Source organism: Erythrolamprus reginae, chromosome Z (assembly GCF_031021105.1).
Source record: "Erythrolamprus reginae isolate rEryReg1 chromosome Z, rEryReg1.hap1, whole genome shotgun sequence".
NCBI classification, from domain to species: domain Eukaryota; kingdom Metazoa; phylum Chordata; class Lepidosauria; order Squamata; family Dipsadidae; genus Erythrolamprus; species Erythrolamprus reginae.
Window position 1 is genome coordinate 11,381,564 of NC_091963.1, and position 23,663 is coordinate 11,405,226.

Below are 23,663 nucleotides of genomic sequence, written 5' to 3' on the forward strand. Positions count from 1 at the left end.
TCCAATGGCATACTGCTCCATTCTTTTGCTTGATGGACAGGTAGCAGTGACTCTGGGTGGTGTATAGTTCTGTCACAGGATTAGAACTATCACAGGACTACAAAGCATTAGAACAATCAAAATGGCATAAACCCATGCCTCCAGTTACAAACTTGGAAATGAGAATCATATCCCCAACACCATACCAATCCTACCTGATCACTTCACCCTTAAAGTCTGGAAGAACAGACAGGTCTTCATAAACCTACGAAAGGCTAGCAGTTTGAGGGGCATCGGACTCTGTGGTGACTGTTTTTCCATAGGGCAGGTGCAGCCACAAAGGAGGTGGACAAAATCTCAGTTTTTCCAGTATAAGTTTCTGTGGCTAAGCAATCAGTTTTGCACCCATTTATGACCTTTTGGCCACAGTTGTTAAGTGAATTGCGGTTGCTAAGCAAATCTGGCTTCCCCCATTGACCTTCCTTGTCGGAAGCTGGGCTGGGAAAATTACAAATGGTGATCATATGACCTCCTTTACCAGCTGTTGTAAATTCATGGCAGTTTGCCAAGCACCTGAATTTTGATTGCATGTGGATGCTACAATGGTCATAAGTGTGAAAGCTGATCACAAGTCACTTTTTTCAGTGTTCTTGTAACTTAAACGGTCCCTAAACTAATAGTTGTAAGACGAAGACTACCTGTATTTCAATTTGATAGATGCAGTAGCGATACAGTTTCTGTGCAACTTTCCATTCTCCATCCCGGGTGGAGCCAGGATTCAGGATGCATTGTCCTCGTCCACTCAGAATGAGGACTGAGTCTGGCTCTTTTTGCCAGGATCCACCCTGATAAGACACAGCTTCAACTTGGTCCTTCAGCAGGACGGATGTGGCAAACTCATCTCCCATCCTGAAGGCTGATTCTCTGCCTGGAAAGCACACTTAGATCACAGCGAGTTGGGGCTTCTCGTATTCCAACTAGAGAGTCTGAAGATCATGCAGAGTTTTGGCTCTAGCCGTTCTTTAGCGGCCATTCAGCTGTGCGCTGTAGCATAGACTGTTCATGTCTGCCACGGCACCTTCGAGTCTCCCAACCTAACAATAATAAAGCACAGCAGGCAAAAGGGGGCTTCAGCTCCATTTAAGAAGTGGCAGGAGGCAGTAGGATGATTCCCACACCCGTTCCCCACCAAGGTCACCTTTCTGGCACTCTGGTTGCTAGGGCTTGCCACCCTATAGCTGCCATCTTCTCCGCCACTCCAAGGGAGTAAAGCTGATAGAGCTAACAGATTGTGTGTCTTCCGACAGCCATTTGGAGACCGAATTTCCAAGCAGGCGACTTTTAATTTTAAAGTGCCCAATTCCCTCAGAGCTTGCCCTGGAGAGCTGAGGCTGCTTTGCTACAGCACCCAGTTTCCCTTTGAGCTTTCTCGAGGAGGCAGTTTGGCCTTTGCTATAGTGGCCATTTTGGATTTTATTAAGGCTCCTTTCTCATGATGGCAGACAAGGCCCCTGTGACGGACAAACTTGGTGGCAAACGCCACAAAAAGTCAAACCGCCTCATTCCTGAGGAAAATTTCAAACTAACATTCCTCCAAGTCCCATCAAGCCCAATCAGGTACTTCCAAAGTGGCTGAAAGGGCAGAAAAATGCAGGGATAAGGCCCTGCAGAAGATTTGCATCAAAATGACTAGGGCTGTATTGACCCAATGAATATATATATACAATATCTGTATTGTTCCCAGGAGCCCTGACAACCAACACACTGGGAGAACAACAGATGATCCCCTGATATTGGATGCTCCAGGGCTTCCAAGACCAGGCCTCTTGGGTCCTGCTGTTGGTCTCACTTCTGCTTCATTCCAGCCCTCTGCTCTGGCAGTCCAGGTCCAATCAGAACCCATCTCCAGGCCTATTACCACAGAGCAACCCCAGACCATGGGCCCATCTGCTGTCTTTGACTTGGCCAACTTACACCTACTGATTGCTACAACAGTTTAGCAGCCAGCCAGCCTTCAGTCCCTAAGCGGGCTGGCCCCAGTATTCCTGGCCAGGTGTCAGAGGACCAGAGAATCTCAGCCTTATCTGGTCCAACCATACAATCACTCAGTCAGTCTTGATCGCCTGTCCAATGTTTCCGATGCTGGCAGCCAGGACTATTTGGTGGAAGAGGAAGAAAGTGCAGCATTTGAGCTTTCAGAAGATGAGGGGATGACTCCTGCTCAACCTGTTTCCTTCCGTTTCTTCCCTCCCGGCCTTTTTAAATTCCTTCTATTCAAGGCCTGTGCTACGGCAGGCCCTGATGTTTCCCTTTCAGAGATGGCCATGCCCTCTGGAGTCACACTAATACATTGTTTTCAGAAATAACACCAGAACTGGACTTCATCCTGGTTCCTCAACTATTCCTGGACACAGTTCTGAGACAATGGTTGGCTCCAGCGTCAGGCCCATCTTCATCTTCTATGGACAGAAAATTCTTCATTGTGGCAGCGAATCTTTCTGACCTTGTCTATTCACATTTGCATCCTTTCGAACTAAGCATGAAATTGCGAAGTTGGCAGGATCTAGGGCAAGATCATCGCAGCACATAATGCTTGGCTCTTGAACTCAGGCTGTTGGCTTTCCAACCGACAAACCCAGCATCTTAATTGCTGAGCCTCTTCAGTAAAAAATAGAACCTTTCAAATTTTGATTTCTGCTCAGGGTGTTCACTTATTTATTTATTCTGAAACAGTGTTGGAATTTCCCAGCTAGGCAAGAGAAATGGATGGAATGGTTAAGGATATGCAGGGTGGGAGAATTTGGTACAGATTGTCTTCGACTCATGGCCACAGTTAGCACTAGAATTTCAGTCGTTAAGCAAAGCAGTTGTTAAAGTCTGTTGCACTCAATTTTATGACCCTTTTTTGCCCTGGTTGTTAAGCAAATCACTGTAGTTTTTAAGTGAATCCAGGTTCCCCTATTGACTTTGACGGCTAGGAAGGTTGCGGATGTCAATCACATGATCCCAGAATGTGTGAGTCTTTGTAAATATATGCCAGTGCCCGAATTTTGATCATGTGACCATGGGGATACTCCGCTGGTTGTAAGTGTTTTGACCTAATGTAACTTTGAAAGGCAACTACACAAAATTAACGATTATGTTTAGAAAGTAGTGAATTTTACATTTTTTACGTAAGCTGAAAAAGAATAGTCATGATTTCAGTTAGTGATTATTACATTAATTCTGTTAATATAATGGTATCTCATTCTTCTCAAGTCCCCCCCCCACTCCAATTTTCTTGTAACTGCTTTGAGAACACATAATTTTCTTAACAGTATTTCTATCATCAATATTCATTATTGGATTTGTGATATAGACAATAAATCTAAGCAGCTGAATCTATTACCAAAGAATAGTAAATTTATTGTACAACGTGGATGGTTTTTAGCTTTCTGTAGGACTAAAGACTGCTGTTAGGTTTGAAAAGCAACGATTCACACTATTGAAGTATGTTGAAGCTGCAAATTAATACACAGACGCACACACACCCCTATTAATTTCCCAGTAGCTTTGAATAAGGATATATATCCTGCTGGAATTTTAAGACTAATGGAGAGATTATTTTGCACACAAAGGTTGCAGTACTTTCTAAAAAGCTTAAGGCTGGAATATTAAAAGCCATTCCTGATATTCCATTAATATTCCAACATTGCGTTTGGCAACATTTTAATTCTGAAGGGAGTGCATGAGTTCAAGGTCAGAGAGATTGACTTGCGCTGTTCATTATAGCCAATGATTGTGTGACAAATGAGTTTCAGATCAGGCTGAAAATTCTGTAAGAAAAATCAATAGTTCTGATCAGGGCCTTTCAGCTCATTTACCATCCTTCCTTTTGTTAGTTTGTCAGAAAAAAGCAAGATAAAACCTGTGTGACACAGTGGGCTGCCTCTTATTGTTACTGCTCCCACTTGAAACAATATTTGAGTTCTTGAATTATATTAATAGTTTAATTAGTTTCAGCAACTTCTAAATGAGTTCCGATTTAGAAGGCTTCAGTTTCAGCTTTCTAATTATTGGCTTCGTGCTGCTTTGAGTATGTATGTATGTATGTATGTATGTATGTATGTATGTATGTATGTACAGTAGTCCCTCACCTATCGCTGGTGTTACGTTCCAGACCTGGCCGCGATAGGTGAAATCCGCGATGGGGAATTTATCGACTGATAGTACTTATTTAAGTATTTATATTGTAATTGTTTGGTAAGTTTTCATTGTTTTAAGTGTTTATAAACCCTTCCCACACAGTATTTATTTTAGATACAGTATTTAAATACAGTATTTACAATTTTAGATATATTTTTTTTTAAAAAAACCTGCCGAACGAGTTCGGCGGGCTGTTTAAATCTGCCGATCGACTTCCTCAGAAACCCGCGATGAAGTGAAGCCGCAGTAGGTGAAGTGCGGTATAGCGAGGGATACTGTATGGATGGATGGATGGATGGATGGATGGATGGATGGATGGACGGACGGACGGACGGACGGACGGACAGACGGACATACATACATTCATTCATACATACATAATACACATATGTAACCTATTTTTGCTGATGATGAAAAGGAAAGCAGACTAGTATAGATCTATTTCAACCTCTTTGCTCTCTTCAACTAGCCATGCCCTTATCGGAATTTGAACTTGACAGAAAATTTGAATTTGACAGAAAAAAGACCATATATATATGTATGTTTTCTGCCGATACATGTTACACACTCACAAACATCCTCTTCATTGCTTTTTTTATTAATTGCTCATAAGCCTTTATTAGCAGCTTTGTCATTAAAGACAGGTCATTTCAGTTTATTTAGGAATAATTTAAGAATACATTTGAGAAAATACGTCATCTTTTTAACAAGTGACATCTTTTTTTTGGGGGGGGGGGAAGGGAGGAGGAAGTGGCAAAGGTGGTCTGTTTTTTGGGGGGTTTTTTCCTTTACCATGGGTAACTTTCTTTTGTGGCTATCCTGTAGTTTCCCAATGAAGATGAAGAAACCAGACAGTACCGTTTGAAGATTGAAGAACAGAAACGCCTCAGAGAAGAGATCTTGAAACAAAAGGAGCTCAGGCGGCAACTTCAGGCTGGGGCCCGAAAAAGAGAATTGCTGGAAAGGCTGGCCCAGCAGCAACAACCGCAGCCGCAACCGCAAGGCTCTGCCGGCCAACGGGAAGAGAAAAAAGACCCTTCACAGCTGCCTGCCAATGGAAACCCATTGCTTTCTCTCCCTGCTGCACAGCCCCGCCAAAATGTGAAATATAGATTAATGGTTAAAAGACAAGAGCCGGTCAATCCAGGTTCCCTGATTGTTCTACCTAAGCCTGCAAGTGTTCTGCAGGCTGGAGACGGTGCTCAGTCTCAAGGACAGCAAATAAAAACCATAAAGCAACTACGGCAAGCTAGGACAGTACCTGAAAATGAGCCCCAGCCACCCTATAGAGCTTTGCAAGCAAAGTCTCCTGCTGTTGCACAGGTGAACCTGTCCCTGATTAGTCAGGGGGTCTTGGTGCAAAGCCATCCTCAGGAGTTGAAGCCTGGGATGAAAAGAACTGTCATGCAGCGGGCAAACAGTGGGAGTGGCGATGGTCCCCATATCGGCACCAAAGTCAAGGTGATAAAATTATCAGGAGGGGTAAGTTACCAGGCATGTCTCTCTTACTGTTGTGATCTGTCCTGTCGGGGTCCTATTCAGAAGTTCAGATACAGAATAGTCTAGCCAGCATCCATGTGTAGCTTTTCCCCAACTAATTTTAAGGGGCAAACTAGGCACAACGATATATGCCACTAATGACATGACTCTGTCCCCTACACATAATGGTATAGGTGGACATTGACTTTTGTTATGATCTTAAATGGCTACATTGAACTGATGCAGATGCAACATGCAGGCTAAATGTTAAGTAGTGCAAAAACATACTCCTTAGGATGATTATTTATTAGAAATAGTGAAAATTTTATATTTAACTGTAATTACAAAAGAAAGGAACAGTAAGTAGGTAAGTGACTGCATTTTGTTTGCTCCTTTAGCAGAATAAACATGCTCATCACCTAGAGCTAGAAAAGCGTAGAATTCTAGACTTAAGATATAATGTAATTTCCATTGAATGTATATTTTATTATTTTTATACCCGAAAATGCGATATACTGGGTCCTCTGGGCTGCGGCCCATTATTGGGCCACAGCCATTTCAGAACTGGGATGTGGAAGCAGTGCAATTGCACATGTGTGCACAACTCTACTTGCATGCACAGCAGGAGAATGTATACCGCTCCGTTTGTGTAAGTGGTGGGTGCACATGCCCACCACTTGTGCAAATGGAGTGTTGCATTGGCTTATTATTATTTATTAGATTTGTGTGCCACCCTTCTCTGAGGACTTATGCAGAACCATCCTCTTTCTCCCCTTTGCCCCCTGCCGATCCGCAAAGCCGGAATGGTTGGATACTGCTGTGATGTAAATTAAAAGAGCGGGAGAGAATAGTAAGCAAAAATAGTAGAGTTTATATGGACGTTGCATGGAGCTGGAAAAAAACGGGCAATCATGTTTCTGATTAAAAAGTGCAGTTGGTCTTCTGGAATGTATACATATAAAAGTGTGCAAGACCAAACTGAAAAGAGAGTGAGGTTTCTCAAATGCATCCAGCGACACAGATCATATAAATAGAAGCTTTTTTTCCTTGGGTCATAATATTAGAATTCATTGAAATTAAATGTAGAGAGATTCAAGACCTACAGAAAGAATTTTTCTCTAATTCTGAAATTGGAGAATTTGCTGCCTGTAATTATTGTAATAGCAGCCTATTTAAAAATGAACTCCAGAGATTGGGTGCACTGATTAGGTTATCAGTGAGTGCTGATATTGATGATTGTTTAGAAGCTTCTGAACTGAAATAATGATGGAAAGGGACATCATTATCGCTGTTATTATGTACTGTATGTATATACAACAGTGTGAAATCATAGTTGCCATTTTTAGCTGATGTTCGTGCATATTAAGTACTTCTCAAGAACCTAGGATGTCGCAGTATCGCTGCAGATCCAAGCAGTGTGGCCTTTTATAATTGGCAGATGGAAATTTTGTAAATATGCATTTTTTTCTTAGTGCTATCCAGGAATTTTGGTACGGCAGCCAAGGTACCAATATCCACTGGGAACATCATGGCAGGTTTATCCTATAATTTTTCAGGTTTATCCTATAATTTTTCAGGTTTATCCTATAATTTTTCAAATTTCCATTTTCATATCTAATTTGTTGTATTTATTATTATTTAAATGTATATGCCAAATTCCAGCCAATGCTAGGTAGTTTACCAATGATTTAAACATAAAAAACAATAAAGACAAGGGAGAAAAAAGATGACAGAATAACGAACGGGAAAAATGAAAGAGAATGGCCTAAATTAAGAGATGCCAGTCATCCCCATCAGGGAAGAGAGCTGGGCCTTTGGGCTCCTTGGAAACATCAGGGCAGTGGGGAAAAGTTATTCAGATCTCCAAGGAGCCTTATTCCAAAAGGTAGGAGCTGCAATAGAGAAATACACTCTTGGGTCCCTGCAGATGACATTTCTTACATGAAGGAACCAGGAGCATGTCAGCCTTGCCAGATCATAGTGACTGGGCAGATACTATGAGATACTGGTAGCTCTTCAAGTGACTAAGCCCTGTGCCTATTTACACAGTCCAGGTATGTGAGCTTGCCAAATACAGTACATCCATTTTGGCCACTGGGTAGTTGGGGTATTTTGACATTCTAATATCTATTCTGCTTTGACCATTTTATATTCAGGTTATATCAATCATTAGAAAACTTTCAAATTATTTCAAACCTAATTACCGTATTTTTTGGACTATAAGACGCACCGGTGTATAAGACGCACCAAGATTTCAAGAAGGTAAGTTTAAAAAAAACACATTTTTTGTCCTCCCTGGCCCCCGGGAGCATTCTACAAGCCTCCCAAATCCTCTGCGCACCCTGTATTTATGAAAAATAGGCCCATTTTTCACAAAAATGGGGTGAGGGGTGGGGTTTCGGGAGGCCAAAATGCCTATATTTGGTGTATAAGATGCACCCCCATTTCCACTCTCTTTTAGGAGCGGAAAAGGTGTGTCTTATACTTTGAAAAATACGGTATACTGTACACTCAGTAGTGAAATCTAAATATTTTCCCTACCGTTTCTGTGGGCGTGGCTTATTTGTTTGTTTATTTGTTTGTTTATTTAATTTATAGGCCGCTCTTTACCTTGTGGATTCAGGGCGACTTACAACAGTAAAACATGATAAAAATTTAAAATACCCCACTGCATAAATAAGAACAAGCCAACAACACAAAAGCCACACAACTGACTCATACAATGCAAAAATTGCTGACTCCACCCACAATGGCCCGTGCAAGAAACAGGAAGTTCATAGAGTCATAGAGAGCTCAAAAACCAACTTTCACACTTTGCACAAAAGTAACACAAAAGCTACACAACTGATTCACACACAATGCAAAAGCACACAAAATGGCCCCTGAGACAACAAGCAGGAACCTCACAGAGCCACATAGAGCTCAAAAACCAATTTTCACACTTCACAGGAAAAACATAGAAGCTACACAACTGACTCCTACACAACTGACTCCCATACAATGCAGAAACAGCTGGATTTCACACAAAATGGCCTCTGCCACAAATCAGGAACCTCACAGTTACAGTAAATAGGTAGTTTCAAAAAAATGTTTAAAAAAAGTTTTTTAAAATCAGCTGTGCTGGGTGATAGTGGAAAACTTTTTTTTAACTTTTTAAAAACATTTTTACTACCAGTTCTGGAAGTATTTATTTGATTGGCCCGAACCAGTAGCATTTCACCCCTGTATAAACTTGAAAATAACTGTTGTGTCACTTGTTAGTTTTTTCCCCAGTTAAGTACACATTTAAACATGCACCTACTCAACTTTAATTGGAAGGGAAAACAATTGACTGGTTTCCCTTCCAATCTTTCTCAAAGGCCAACATTCATTTTTAAAACTACACAATAGTCTTGCTTACTGTAGTTCACCACAATATTAAGGAATCTCCCCCTTTTTAGTGTTGTCACAAACCTGGGTCTTGACATTTTTTGGGGAGGGGGGGAGGTGGCTTTTTGCAACTAAAATACAGTGTGTCTTTTATACTTTGGTCTCTTGCAGAAAACAGGAAGAAACCTGCTTTGGATAGTTCCACCACTGACTGCAATTCAGAAAATAGAAAATGGGAAGAAGTGGTTGATTGTATTTCTTCCCACTAAAATTAAAATATAGTATAATTGCAAATCTCTTATCTGCATAAGAGTATTGATGCCACCAGGTAAAATGGTAATCTGTTGCCACTTAAATATGGCACCAGACTCTCCATATATACCCTCAACATCCCTTTATCTTTGGATTTGGGTTTTGCAAGCTACACATATCTGGTCATTTTTTTAATCTCTGTTTTTTAAAAACAACAACAACAACAGATGATTATTACATTAAAAATGTGATAGATTTTAAGCTGAAAGGAAAATTGCTTTTCTTCCTCTTATTTCGCAGGCATAAGAATAGCAAGATTTTTTTACAAGGGAAATTTTGTTGTACATAGGTACTAACGTAAGACATGTATACAAACCCATTCCTTTTCATATTCTGGCTTTTTTCAAGTACTCCAAAAAGAGATCTTCATGAAAGCATATAACTAGAGATCATCCAGCCTATGTATTATTTTCTAATGCAATTGCAACTATATATTATTCCATCAAAAATCTTTAGCCTGAAGTGCACATAAAGTACCAGGGGGGTGTCCTAAAGAGCCACCCCCCACCCAAAAAAAGCAATTGAACTTCCTTGTGGTTTTTTTTCTGTTTGAAAACATTTTACTTCTCATCCAAGAAGCTTATTCAGTTCTAACTAACTTGTAGGGAACGGAAGAATTGATATTTTTTGTAGTAATTCAGTCTTTACCATTTTGAGGGTTGGTCATTAGCTCTCTGAGAGTTGTTGTGGCCACTTGGGGGTTTATCTGTAGCCTCAGAGTCACCTAAACAAGAATGTAAACGGATGTGGAAACTTCTTGTAACTGCTGAAAGAACAGCATTGTAAATAGGAGATAGATGGTGTCACATCTGTCCCCCTCTTTATTAGAAGGCTATTTTGACATAGATGGGCTCTTGGGCTCTTTGACTCCTGTTTCAAATCAGTGATCCTCTCTGTCCAAAATGTGAACTTTGCTCTCTTCAAAAGAGTGACCCTTGTCTTTCAGATGCAGATGGATTCCTGAATCCTGTCTTGATGCGTTTGTTCTCCTATGTGGTGCCATGTGTTTGTGAAGTGGTTGTTTTGTTTCCCCAATGCAGAAGTCTGCACATAAGTCAATGCGTTGCACTGCATATACCACATTGCTCTGTTTGTGTCAAGGTGTTTTTCCCTTTGGGTGGACAAGCTTCAGAGGTGTTATTCAACCAGTTTTAAACGGTTCAGGGAAACCAGTAGTGGCCATTTTGGGCAGTTCAGAGAACTGGCAAATACCACCCCTAATTGCAACCCACCCTCCCGCCCTGCCGTTCTCTGTCCTATATTCCCTTTTTTTAAGCTCAGCTGATTCGTATGGCAGAGCAGATTGCTGCGCCTCAGCTCATCAGCACTGACACCAAAAATCACCAGCAAAATGGGGAATGAGAAAGAACAGGAACACATCAAGGAAGCGTTCGGAACTTATGACTGCTTTAATTGGGCCTTCATCAAGTCTGCAAAAAGATCCAGGAGGACCTCCTTTGTAACAGATAATGAAGAGAACAACAAACGGAACAACATCATTCCATAAGTTGCAGGAATATTGCAAAACCTCAGGAGGATTTTCATCTAATAAAGCATACATGCATACTGTAAATCCAAGAATACATTAAGACAATAGCTTCTTCACCCCAAGGACAAAATCCCTAGACACAAGCAGAGCAATGTGATATATATGGTGAGACATGCTACATTGGGGAAACAAAACAACTACTTCACAAACCTATGGCATAACATAGGAGAACAAACACATCAGGACAAGATCTGCATCTGCATCTGAAAGGCAAAAGCCATTCTTTTAAAGACAGCCAAGTTCCCATTTTCATAGAATCATAGAGTTGGAAGGGACCTCCAGGGTCATCGGGTCCAACCCCCTGCTCAGTGCAGGATTCACTAAACCTTCCCAGAAAGATGACTGTCCAGTCTCTGAAGACCTTCAGTGAAGGCAACCTCACCACCTCCTGTGGCAAACTGTTCCACCGGTTTATCACCCTTACCGTTAGAAAGTTTTTTCTGATATCTAATCTAAATCTCTCTTGCAGTTTCATTCCATTGTTTTTAGTCCTGCTGATCCCTCTGCTCTGTGACAGCCCTTCAGATATGTGTAGACAACTATCAAGTCTCCTTTTGGACAGAGAGGATCCCTGGTTTGAAAGAGGAGTCAATGAGGCCATTTCTATTATGATAATGATTTATCAATTGTTGCTGGTAGACTGAGAATTTATGCACCACAAACAAATTCCTTGTGTGTCCAATCACACTTGGCCAATAAAGAATTCTATTCTATATCAAAATTGAATAGCCCTCCCTCAACAGAGAAAGAGGGATAGAACATCATGTGTCTCCTGTTTACAATACCATCCTTTCAGCAGTCGTATGAACTTTCCACATCTGTTTGCACTCTGAGCATACAGATAAACCTTAAGTGGTCTCAATGACCAGCCCTCAAGAGTGCTAACAACCAGAAGGTTACAAAGAATATAAACCCTTCCATTTCCCACCAGTTTTCTAGAACTGAAGAAGTCTTGAATGAGTAGCGAGAAAAGAAGTTTTCAAAGGAGAAAAAGAAAACCGAGAAATCCCAGTTGCTTAGAGATACTTTTGACTTGGATAATGGAGTATCTCCGTGATGGTACCAAAGGGTGAAGGAAAGGTTATGGGCCAGTGGTGGCAACCCTTTTTCTTCTTGCGTGCCAAAAATGGGAGTGTGTGCGCTCCACACTTGTGCCACACTGCGCATGCGTGCATCCCTGTGCATGCGCCATTCCATTGGGCCATTTTTCACCCTCATAATTCCCTGAAGCCTCCGGAGTGCGAAAAACAGCCCAACAGAAAAACCAGAAGTTTGGGAAAGTTTGGAAAAAGGACTTTGCCTTTTGGGCATTTTTCGCACTCCAGAGGCTTTAAGGAAGGTTCCTGAAGCCTCTGGAGGGTGAAAATGGCCTGCCCCAAGGCTGAAAATCAGCTGACCAGCACACATATGCGCTCTGGAGTTGATAGCAATGCCTTGCGTGCCTTCAGATATGGCTCCACGTGCCACCTGTGGTATGCATGCCACAGGCTCACTATCACGGTTATAGATGATTTGATAAAGGTGAAATGCAGTGCAGCTGCTTTAGTAAATCATACTAAAGTAAAAACGTAAAGATTTCTACTATGCAGTTCTCTTCACATGCTAAGCATGCCGTAAGTTATTTTTGGCAAGGCATGTCAAAGTAAGTTTCTGTGGAAGATAATATAGGTAGTCCCTATGATCACAATGGGGATAAGAATTACCATTAACTAGTGATTGTGATTGTTAAATAAGTCACGCCCAATTTTATGATTTTTTTTTGTCATGTTTTTTAAATGAATCAATGGAATTGTTAAGTGAATGACAAGCTTATTAAGCAAATCAGTTTCCCCATTGACAGCTTGACAGAAGCTAGCTGGGAGGATCACAAATGGCAATCAGGTAATCAGGACATTGCTACTGTAGTAAGTGATTGTTGATTGCCAAGTGCCCAAATTTTGATCATGTGAATAAAGGATGCTGCAATAGGTGTAAGTCTGAGGACTGGCCACAAGCCCCTTTCTTCAGTGCTATTGTAAGATTGAACAGTTGCTAAACCAATTATTGTAAGTTGCGGACTATCTGTATTCAAAAGGTTTCTGGGTAAGGTGACATAACCATAGTATTCTTTTAATGACAAGGAGCTAGTTCCATGCAGTTGTATGTGACACTGCTTGGAAATTCTTTCTAAATGTCAGATACTGTGTTAATTTGTAAAGATGAGTAGCCTTCCAAATAACTCAAGTAAGTAACTCACTTATTTTAGGAGTCTTACTTCCTTAGAAAAAGATCTTCCGTTATGTTTTACAATTTTGTAATTAATGCCTGCAATGAGATTCATAGGATTTTGCCTGTAAAAAATTACTCAAAATGAATCAAATTTCCACTGAATTTATCTTAATATAAGAGCTGTTCTGCAGGTAAGTAAGAAGACACTGAGGTCATGGAATCTCTCTTTTTTGTATCTTGTCATCAAAAGATCAGAGTGGCATTTAATGTGTGATAGATAAAATTGATCAACATTGTTCCAGCAGAATTTCTCATTGATAACTGACTTTAAGTTGCTGATTGGTAGTTTGTATTTTTAATATGACATATAGTATTTTGGCAAGAACACCATATTTCCAGCAAATCCTCTGGTTCTAATCTTTATGTTTGTAGAATTGTTCTGTACCAAGACTATGATATTCTCCTTTCAGTATGGAGCAGGAATATTTTGCAGCTCAGAAGGCTGTTGTAGTCATTCTGAAATTCAGTTCTGATTTTGACAGACCTTTTGGATTGTGTCCTAAAGGTTTGGGATTTTTTTGTTCCTTTTTTGAAAGACAGATGGACTCCCTTGGTGTTTTGTTTGAAAATGTCTTGTTTTCCATCCAAGAAGCTGCTTTGGTTATAACTTCAGAAAGGTTTTCAAAGGAAATGCTAAGAAAGTTCAATTGACTTTTGGAGAAGAATAAAAAAGCCCCAACAACTTTGGAATAATCGTGACTTGGATGATTGAGAATCTCCATACTCCTTTTGAACTGTGCATCACTCTGGAAATGAAGAGGGGAAAGCATCTTGCCACTAGGAGTAAATGTGGGGGTTGGCTCACATGGGCAGCAGTTCCTATAATAAGTGCATCTTTTCATGAAATTCTGCAGCTGCCTTCCACAAATGCTAAGCATTTAACACAAATAAAATGTATTAAACACTGTGCAGAGTATAAAATGCACCAGAATATAAGATGCACCTTAGTTTTAGGGGGGGGGGGGTCTTCCTCTGCCTCCAAATAGCAAACAGTAGAGATGATATACACTGTTTCCTGTGTATTTCTGTGCATTTGTATCTGACCCCTAGAAATAGCAGAAAATTGGAGAAATGTACATTATGGCAGTATATTAATGCCAAAGTTTTCTTAAATATAGTCACACTAACTTCTCCCAAATATTTAAATAAATTTACTCCAAACATGACTAAGGCAGGGTTTAACTCTGCTGTCTTATTTTAATACTAACACATGACACTGTTATATATCAGATTATACTTGTACAGATGCTGTTAAAATTGATGTGGCTTTCTGGAAGTATACATTCTCTATTATTTTTTAAAAAGATACAGTATCACTGGGCCTCTTCAGATCAAGCATTTATTTTAAAAAGCTTCATTTCATTAAGCTGTCTAGAACAATAATAAAGCAGTGTTTAAAAAATAAGTCTAATAATTTGAACATTCTATAGACATTTATAGTTATTGACTTACCTCCTTGCAGCCAGGTTATGCAGTCTAATTAGCAAAATAAATAAATAAATTCTGCCTCTATCTCCCAGCAATTTGCCTCCTTGCAGCATTAGTTTCAGTTCTACCATGTGGCTGCAGCCTCAATCAGCTGAGGGTCAGAAAGCTGATGATCCGTTTCTTGGCTTAACAGTTCTGTTCTGTTTGCTTGAAAGAGGTAAATTGCGAGGAGGCAATGGCCAAAGGGTGGGGTTGGCTGCGTAGGGCCACATTCGGTATATAAGACGCACTATATCCCCCGATTATCGCGAGGGTTCCGTTCCAAGACCCCTCGCGATAATTGATATTTCGGGATGTAGTGGTGCGGAAGTAAAAACACCATCTGCGCATGCACGCCTCTTTTTCCATGGCCGCACATGCGCAGATGGTGGAGTTTGCGTGTGGGCGGCGGGGAAGACCGCCCAACAGCTGATGATGATGAGAAAGGAAGGGAGTGACGTCATCGGGTGGAAAAATCGCGATATAGCTATTAGCAATGATCGAGATCGCGAAACTCGGGGGATCACTGTACTGTATTTTTTAGAGTAGAAGATGTACTTCCCCCCCTTAAAGAGGCTGAAAATTTGGGTACATCGCACACTCCAAATGTAGCTTTTTCAGATTGTTTTTTTTCCAGCCCTAATGAGCCCTAATGAGGTGCTAGCAAGTGAAGCCGCACTTCACCTGCTTTTCTCATTGCTTCTTTCTCTTTCGATCAGCTGTGCTTTAGAAGCTGTTCTTTATCCCCAATCAGGGGATAAAAAGCACAAACTCAAGACCAGCAAACCAACGTGCTGAAGTTGACCAGACTAAGGACGCTAGCCAGATGAATATCTGATAGGCAAAATTTCCCTCCCCCCCCACCCTATTTTCCTCCCCAGAAACTATGGTGTGTCTTATATTCTGGTGTGTTTTATACTCTGAAAAATACAGTAATTATACCTCATAAATACAGTATATTTATAAACTTTTATAAGTTGCAGCACCTCTCTCATTTTTGCTGATTTCGTAAAGCTCTGGAGGATACAACTGTATAAGTTTTCCTAGACTGTCAGGCAGAAACAAATCATTGACAACAAAGTTTGTTAATATTTTTGTGTCATTCTTAACCACCAGTTCAGCTTGCATGAAAAAAGGCTTCGCCTTTATTTACCTTTATAAAGTGAATCTGATTACATATTGCATTTACGTTATAAGCTCATTGACAACAAAGTATGTTAATATTTTTGTGTCATTCTTAACCACCAGTTCAGCTTGAATGAAGAAAGGCTTTGCCTTTATTTACCTTTATAAAGTGAATCTGATTACATATTGCATTTACGTTATAAGCTCATTGACAACAAAGTATGTTAATATTTTTGTGTCATTCTTAACCACCAGTTCAGCTTGAAGAAAGGCTTTGCCTTTATTTACCTTTATAAAGTGAATCTGATTACATATTGCATTTACGTTACAAGCTCAAGAAAATGAGTGCATTCAGGAAATTGTCTGGTTTCATTTCTGGAGGGAGCACTTTTGTATTATAACATTAATGTGTCATTTTGGAAATTTTCAAAGCTATTTGTACAATATACAAGATCCTTCTCTGCTTACTAACATCCTGAAATAACAGCTGATTTAAGTTGCACTTAAAACATTTATCTCAGGTTCAGATATTTCTGTCCTGGCTTCTGCGTTGCCTCGGCATTCTAGGTTTGAGTGTGTCGATGTGTTGTGATTATTTCTAAAATACTTTCATGCTTTATTTTTATCTGGCATTCCCTGTGTAAATGTGACATTTGGTTGAGTAACTATGAAAGTACACTTAATAGTAGGAGATTGACCAGCAATTGGAAAGAATGTATTAAGGAAGTGGTATCTTTTGCTAAACAAATATTTGCAGCTTCCCTTGCTTGGCTTTATTTTCTTTTGCTTTTTTCTGCTACATGTTTTTGTGTCTGCAGTATTTGGAGATTTCTTGGGTAAAATGTTTTCAATAGGGCCCATTTTACTGTGACGGAATTTTCTTGCTTTAGATGATAGGGGCATTTTAAATGGGTCCTTAGATAGTGTTTTTTAAAGTTTGTTTACTTTGGTTTCTTTCCACAAATTCCATTTTTATAACAAAATACATATGCCTTAAAATATATCAATTTTATATATATATATATATATACATACATACATACACACACACACACACACACACACACACATACATTTTCCATATTTCATAAACCAATATCTTATTTTGCACCTTTTTTAACGCCTATTATCTAAGCCACCACTCCCCTCTACCAATCTTCATCCCTTCTTTCTATTTTATTTCTTTCTTCTCTCACCTTCTCCTTCCCTCCACTCATCACCTCTCTCTTAACTCTCTAAATTTTCTGCTTCTTTACACTCCTCTACCTCCCCTTTCTACTTCCTCTTCTTCCCTGTAAAACTGTTCCTGAGTGTCTCCCAATCTCAATCCATTTATATTTAACAGGCTAATATTATGGTCCTTATTTTTATACTAGCGGTGCTACTTCTCAAACAATTATTTTTGTTTCATTTTTATATTCATAATTTCTGTAACCTTGGCATATGTTACACCCCTCTAATGCCACCTAATCCTCTAGTTTTGTCTCCTGGGACAACCACCAATTAAATCATTTTTGTTCTTAAAATATTGCTATACCTTAATTTTAGTTGCTAATTATAACCTCTTGTGCTTCTTAATTTTTGGTCTTATTACATCCTCTCTTCCTAGTATCCCCCCCATCCCCAATTACAACACATTCCAAATGGCCAATGCATAATCCCTGTTATAATTTTCTTAAAATCTCCAGCTAAAAATTCTTGTTCTTAACTTTTATATCTTATTTGCTTCAATGACATCAGTAATCCACAAATTCCTTTCATTTATATTGGCATAATTACAAAGTGTAAAACAAATCTTACATAAGCATTTAAATACAAGCAGTAATCATCCTATATTTTTCAATTCATCTTGAAATCTCAAACGAATAATTCTTATTCTTGTTCACTTTTAGATCTTATTTATTTCAATAACATCAATAATCCATAAATTCCTTTCATTTATATTGGACTGTTTACAAAGTGTTCTCATCATAAATCAAACATATCTTATATAAAGAAATAACAATTTTAAAATTTATACTTTTTTTCTAATAATTCAGTTAATAAATCCAGTCTTACATCATCTTAATAAAAATATAACACTACCAGAAAAAATTTCCGATACCCCATACTTTAAAATATTAAAAAAATGAAAAATATAAGAAATCTGTTTCCTCAACTTTCAGTCAACCATTTCTATAGTTTTCCATTCCTTTTCTTAACTTCTCTTTTTTTATTTCCTTTTTTGTAACCCCAGCTTCTTTCCCTCCAAACTTTTTTGCTCTAATTTTATCTTTACCTCTTCTTAATCTCCTCTCTATATTTCCCCCTTTCTATTTTAAATTGTTTCTCCCTATGCCAATATTTTCCCTAGTTCCTTTTTGTCACTGTGAAACCTAATGTAATCATGATCATACTCATCAGTTTGTCCATACAAAATGTCTTTTTTCTGTCACTGTAAATCCAAGTATATTCATCAATCTGGTTGCTCTTGCCTGATTCCTCCTTTCCTTCCTTGTCTTCTTGCTCATTAACTTCATTTTTATTGTCATTGTTTTTCTTTAGTTCTTCATTATCAATGTTGTCATAGTTGTAGTCCTCTGGATTTTTTCTCTTTTCTTTATCCATTCCAAGTCCTAAAAAGTTTTTCATATAATCTCAAACACCTTTTAGACCTAAACAATTCTCTTTCAAAATTGCCATCACTTCTTCATAGTTACTTGTCTCCATATCTTCTTTATTAAGGTTCACCATTTTTACAACCTCCAACAGCTAACAGCTGTTGTTCTACAGCCTTTTCAGCTATCTTTATTTTTCTTTTAAGAAAAAGAATGTTGCCTATTGCAACATTTAAATTCTTCAGGCTCCTAATCTTTCTAATCTTTCAATATTGAGGTTGAATAAGTCCAGAATGTTTTTAGTACAATAACAAGTTAGTCATAGTTCTATGTATTACAAATATCAAGGATGTTTTCCTTATTCAAGGCCAACAGCTGTCAAAGCGTCCATTAAGAAATTAAGTCCTCCCTCCAGTAGATGTCACTCCATACTCTCCAATTCACTTCCTTATTCCAATGTTCCAATATTCATATGTAATTTAAATCAATTCTGTCCAGAAAATATCCTCATTTCATCTTCTTTTCAAAGTCTTTACGTATCCACCACTAATTTAATAAAATTCTAAGTCCCCCCCCCAATGGGCATGGATTTCAACACCACGTTCTTATTTACTGTCTCCATGTTTCCCATTGGCTAGATAGCTGTTCTCCAAATTTGCTGTCCTTTTGTTCCTCTTTAAGTATTTCCAAGCAATTTTAAGCTTATATGGGAAAAACACTCACCAGCTCTCTTCCCCCCCCCCCCCCTTCTCCAGCTCATAAACTAAAATCTTCCTTCCCAGGTGATTCCAACCTTCAACTAAATTCTTCCGTTTGTGGCTGCTGCAGCTAGGATGATGAAGTGTATCCCAGCTGCTGCTGATCAGGAACTCTGGTGTTAGAACCTGGGGGATTTGCCATCCCATCCAGGAAATCTGACGAGTCTCCCTTCTTCGCCACTTGTCCAAGGTGATTCTGATCTGATTTCGAATGAACCAGGTCCCCCAAGGAATGATGGTATTGGAATCCCCCGCAAAGTGCGGAGAACTCCATGTCGCCATGGTATTTGGCCACGGCCCTCCTTCTTTGACAGTATTTTATCCCTGGTAAATGTCTGGTGTTGCGGTTCCCTATTTTGTTTACATTGGAATTTCAATTGTCTTTTCTTTTTGGGTCCAGAATGAATGCCTTTTTCCTAGTTTATCATAGGTTATTATTTCTGACTGTTGAGTTGAGTGAAATGTACAAATTACATTGCTTGCTTCGGCTTTTAACTTCTTTTGATAGATGCTTAGCTTAGCTCCTGTTTCTAACTGACTACTTTTCTCTACCACTTACTGCTCTTCGTTTTGCTATAGATTAATACTCTGCCAACATTATTCTGCATCTGGCCTCAGACAAAATTTAATTGTGATTTAAACTTTGTCTGTAATTTGGACAACTAAGATAGAAGGAACATTTGATGGTGCATTATAAGTCAAATCATTGCAAACTGCCTGTGTGCAAAAGTACCAATGTTTCCCTACATACTACTGAATATCAGTAGGATTATTATTAAGTAGGGCAACTATCAAGTATCATATTATTTTACCTGTAGGAATGATTCTATAGCCCTGGGTATTCTGTAATAATAGTAGAAAATTTAGAGTTGCTATTAAATGACATCATTTGTCATGGAAGCTAGTTTAAACACAATTTATCTTCTAAAACCTTCACTGTCCAAAATCCAAATACTTACATATATTGCATTAGTTTGTCTTTGCTTGGCTTTGCATTGCAAATCATAACCTTCCTCTCAAAACTATTTTTTCCTCCATGCACAGCTATATGGTCTTCCCCTTATGGCTTCTATAATTTGTTTTGTTGAAAACAAAATAGTGGGAAAGGAGTTTCAAGATTCACAGGCAGTAAATGGCAATCATTTTAAAGCTCATCATAATCTTATTAATAAACCTATTATACTGTTTGTTTGTGGGACTCTGGAAAATTTATACTTGCCTTATTCATTCATTTTTATCTTCTATTATAATACCCTGAGCTTTATAGTTCAGGGATTTCAACTACACTCTCCATTGTTCTTGTCCAACAGTTTAATCTCTACATCACACTGGATTTTAAACCATTTTGCCACTGAAATGTTTTCTCTGTATGCCTGCCGATATCCTCCGTGTTCTGCCAGCTTTCCTCTTGCATTCTAAAGGCTCAAAACCAATAAAATCTAATGTCTTCATTCTCAACCTCAGATTATAATTGTTCTATAGGCCAGGTGTTCCTAAAATCCGAGTCGTCCTCATGTTCCTTTTCTTTAGTGACCTCTGAAGTAGCACACAAACATTGAGATTAAAAGAACAGGAGGAATGTGTATAAAGTAACAAATTATAATAATCTTGATGATCTAATGGAACCAGGCTTTTAAATCATGTTCCTGTATTACCCTTGGTGGAGTACTGGAAGCTCTTTATATTGGACACTGCCTGTTGACTACTATGAAATAACATACATCTTAAATAAATTTATTGTATTATGCATCCATCTTACATTATTGTTGGATCATTTCTCCTTAGCCAACGACTCTTCTCCCTTGCTCAGAGTGACCTGACTAAGTCCTCTGTCGTCTGCAAATGCTGAGTCTAAACCTGGACCAAGAACATACTTCTTTATATCTCTGAAGAACTGTCCTAGTGGGTTTTTTAAAAAAATATTGAAAAACAACTTTGTGCTGTATGCTGTTGCTACTGAATGTGTCTATAAAGCTGATTTCACAGCCATCACAAACTGTTTCTACTAATTCCAACTTGTCTGCACTACTGGTATTTACTATTGATGAAGTGAATGGAAAAGTGGAAGAATGGACAACAAACTGTTGCAAGTGGCTAAACAACATTGATCTCACAATGAGAACTATTCCTAAACTGTCCTCAACTTACTTGACACAAAACATTATATACAAAATTTGCTTCTTGTACAGTCTTTATTTCTGTATTTCTCATCTCATGCAATAAAAACATTTGAAGAATTTTTACATTTATAGCCCTTTTATTGTGATGTCATAGATTTTAAAAAATCAGTTCCTTTGTACAGAAGACATGAATTATATTGAAGGTGGAAGACATCTGATACGGGTTCGCCATGAATCTAAGGTAATCTGTTCAAAATGTGATCAGATTTAGAAGAACAAAAATAAAAATATCCTCTTCTATTCTCTTCTGAGAAGAGAAAATCTATTTATTCTCCAAAGCATCTGAGGACAGGACAAGAAGTAATGGATGGAAATGTATTAAAGAGAGATCCAACCTAGTACTACAGTGAAATTTCCTAACAAAACAATTAACCAATGGAATACCTTGCCTCCAGAAGTTGAGTGTTCTCCATTCTGTTAAGAAGAGATTTGACAGCCATTTATCCAGAATGGTATAGATTCTCCTGCTCAAGCAGTAGGTTGGATTAGAAGATCTCCAAGAATTCTTCCAACTCTGTTATTCTATATTATGTTCCTTTCTGTAAAGTGTGTGTGTGTGCCCAATTGGCAAGGGGTGCTCTACGAATATGCTTGTGTTTAATAAGCTGAAGACCAACTTGACAAACTCTGAATTCTGCAAATTGAAAGACATTATGATAATTGAAGGACATTATGAGAATTTTGTGTCTTTTATTTTAAAATCTTAAAGTACATACAATTGTTTTACTTTTAAAAGTTATGGAATATAATAAAACCGTGTTTTGGAGATTAAGTGAGCATTTCCTGATCCCCACAAACTTTAGCCATATATATATATATACATCAGTGGGAACCACAGCACAGAAAAGATCCAAGTAACTTGTAAATCCAATAAGCACTGGACTCCCTGCAGTAACACTCAGTAAAGCTCAACTTGGTTAAGGCGGATCATCTTTTAGCAGTTATTGAAAATTGCAGTAGTGGTGGGACTCAATGCTTGGACCCCAGCAGGAAATGAATCGCTAGCGTCACTGCAAAAAAAGTTATTTATCTGCATAAATGTATCTACATCGCTCTGTCTCCCTCTTCCTCTAAGTGTGTGTGTGTACATGTGTGTGTGTGTGTGTGTTTTCTCACACACATACACATATCTACAGACCCTTCACATCCTAGTCATAAATATTTCATCTCCTCCCTTTAGAACGCCAATACAGGGCATTGAATGCCAAAACAATTAAATACAGAGAGAATTTTTCCCCATGCCATTTTGCTAAAACATCTAATTCCCACATCATTTTCTACATCTGAAGAAATTTGCCTATGTAGTGGGGCTGTCTTGCTATTATTCTCATCTTTTCTATTACCTTCTCCTATTGGTTTCTTATGCTTTTATCACTTATGATTGTATCTTATGATCTATATAACTTACCATTTTGTTGTTTTTGTATATACACTGAAAGCTTATGCACTGGTGACTGGACTTGTGTGTCCAATCACACTTAACCAATAAAGAATATTCCTATTTACCTCTCCCAACATTGCTGCTGTGAAGATAGACAGGTGCAGACTGAAACACCTATAAACAAAGGAGAATTTGTAGCTCACAGTTGAAATGAGAGATCCTTGGCGCTCTCTGAGCTTGGTTGTTTTCATGCAGACACAAACTAGGTAAATATCAGATGTTATCCAAGCTAGATAACATCATTTTGCTCTTAATTTATATTCTGGTAGTTTTCAGTGTCGGTATTGGTGGGAATGGTCTTGGAGATTCTTTGTTTGGGCTGCTTACTGTTAGCTTGTTTGGCAGTTCTTTGATTGAAGTATTGTTTACTTCTTGACAATTGGTCTGATGTTAATCTTGATGTTGATCTATGTTCATTAGAGTGCTGAGGTGTTTTGTCCTTTAGTTCCTTTTTTAGTTTGTTGATTGTTTCTTTCGCAGAGCATGTAATTATTGTTTATGTCTATGTGTCTGTCAGTTAATTTGTCAGAGTTCCAGACTCCTAAAAATTCCCTAGTGTTTTTGGACTTGGCTTGGTTTAGGACAGTCCCAGTTTCCCAGCTAAAACTATGGTTATGTCTGCCCATATGTTGTGAACAGTTTTTATCATGTCTTCTGATTCCTAGAAGCTAACAGTAAACAGGTCAACCAAAGAACCCCCAAGACCACTCTCACCAATTCTGTGATAGGACAAGCCACTAGAATATAAACTGAGAGCAAACCCCCTTGTTACTAGCACTGATGATGTTACCTAGTTGGGTAATGAAACTTCTGCAAGAAAACAAGCAAAATCAGAAAGCACCTGAAATTAATTAATTAATTTATTTATTTATTTATTTATTTATTTATTTATTTATTTATTTATTTATTTATTCATTTATTTATTTATTTATTTATTTATTAGATTTGTATGCC

General features: G+C 38.5%; 1 protein-coding gene across 10 annotated transcripts in view; it reads left to right on the forward strand.

Moving 5' to 3' along the window:
* The window catches only part of RBM33 (RNA binding motif protein 33), a 154,971-nt gene that overhangs the window by 86,891 nt on the left and 44,417 nt on the right, over positions 1–23,663 (forward strand). For 7 of the 10 annotated variants that reach the window (XM_070728283.1, XM_070728287.1, XM_070728284.1 and 4 more), the window contains one exon: positions 4,990–5,646. In XM_070728283.1, the coding sequence (XP_070584384.1) occupies positions 4,990–5,646 (657 nt within the window). Of the gene's footprint in view, positions 1–4,989; positions 5,647–9,183; positions 9,328–20,873; positions 21,332–23,663 lie in introns of those variants that run through there. The other 3 variants (XM_070728291.1, XM_070728292.1, XM_070728290.1) reach the window with 2 other exon arrangements.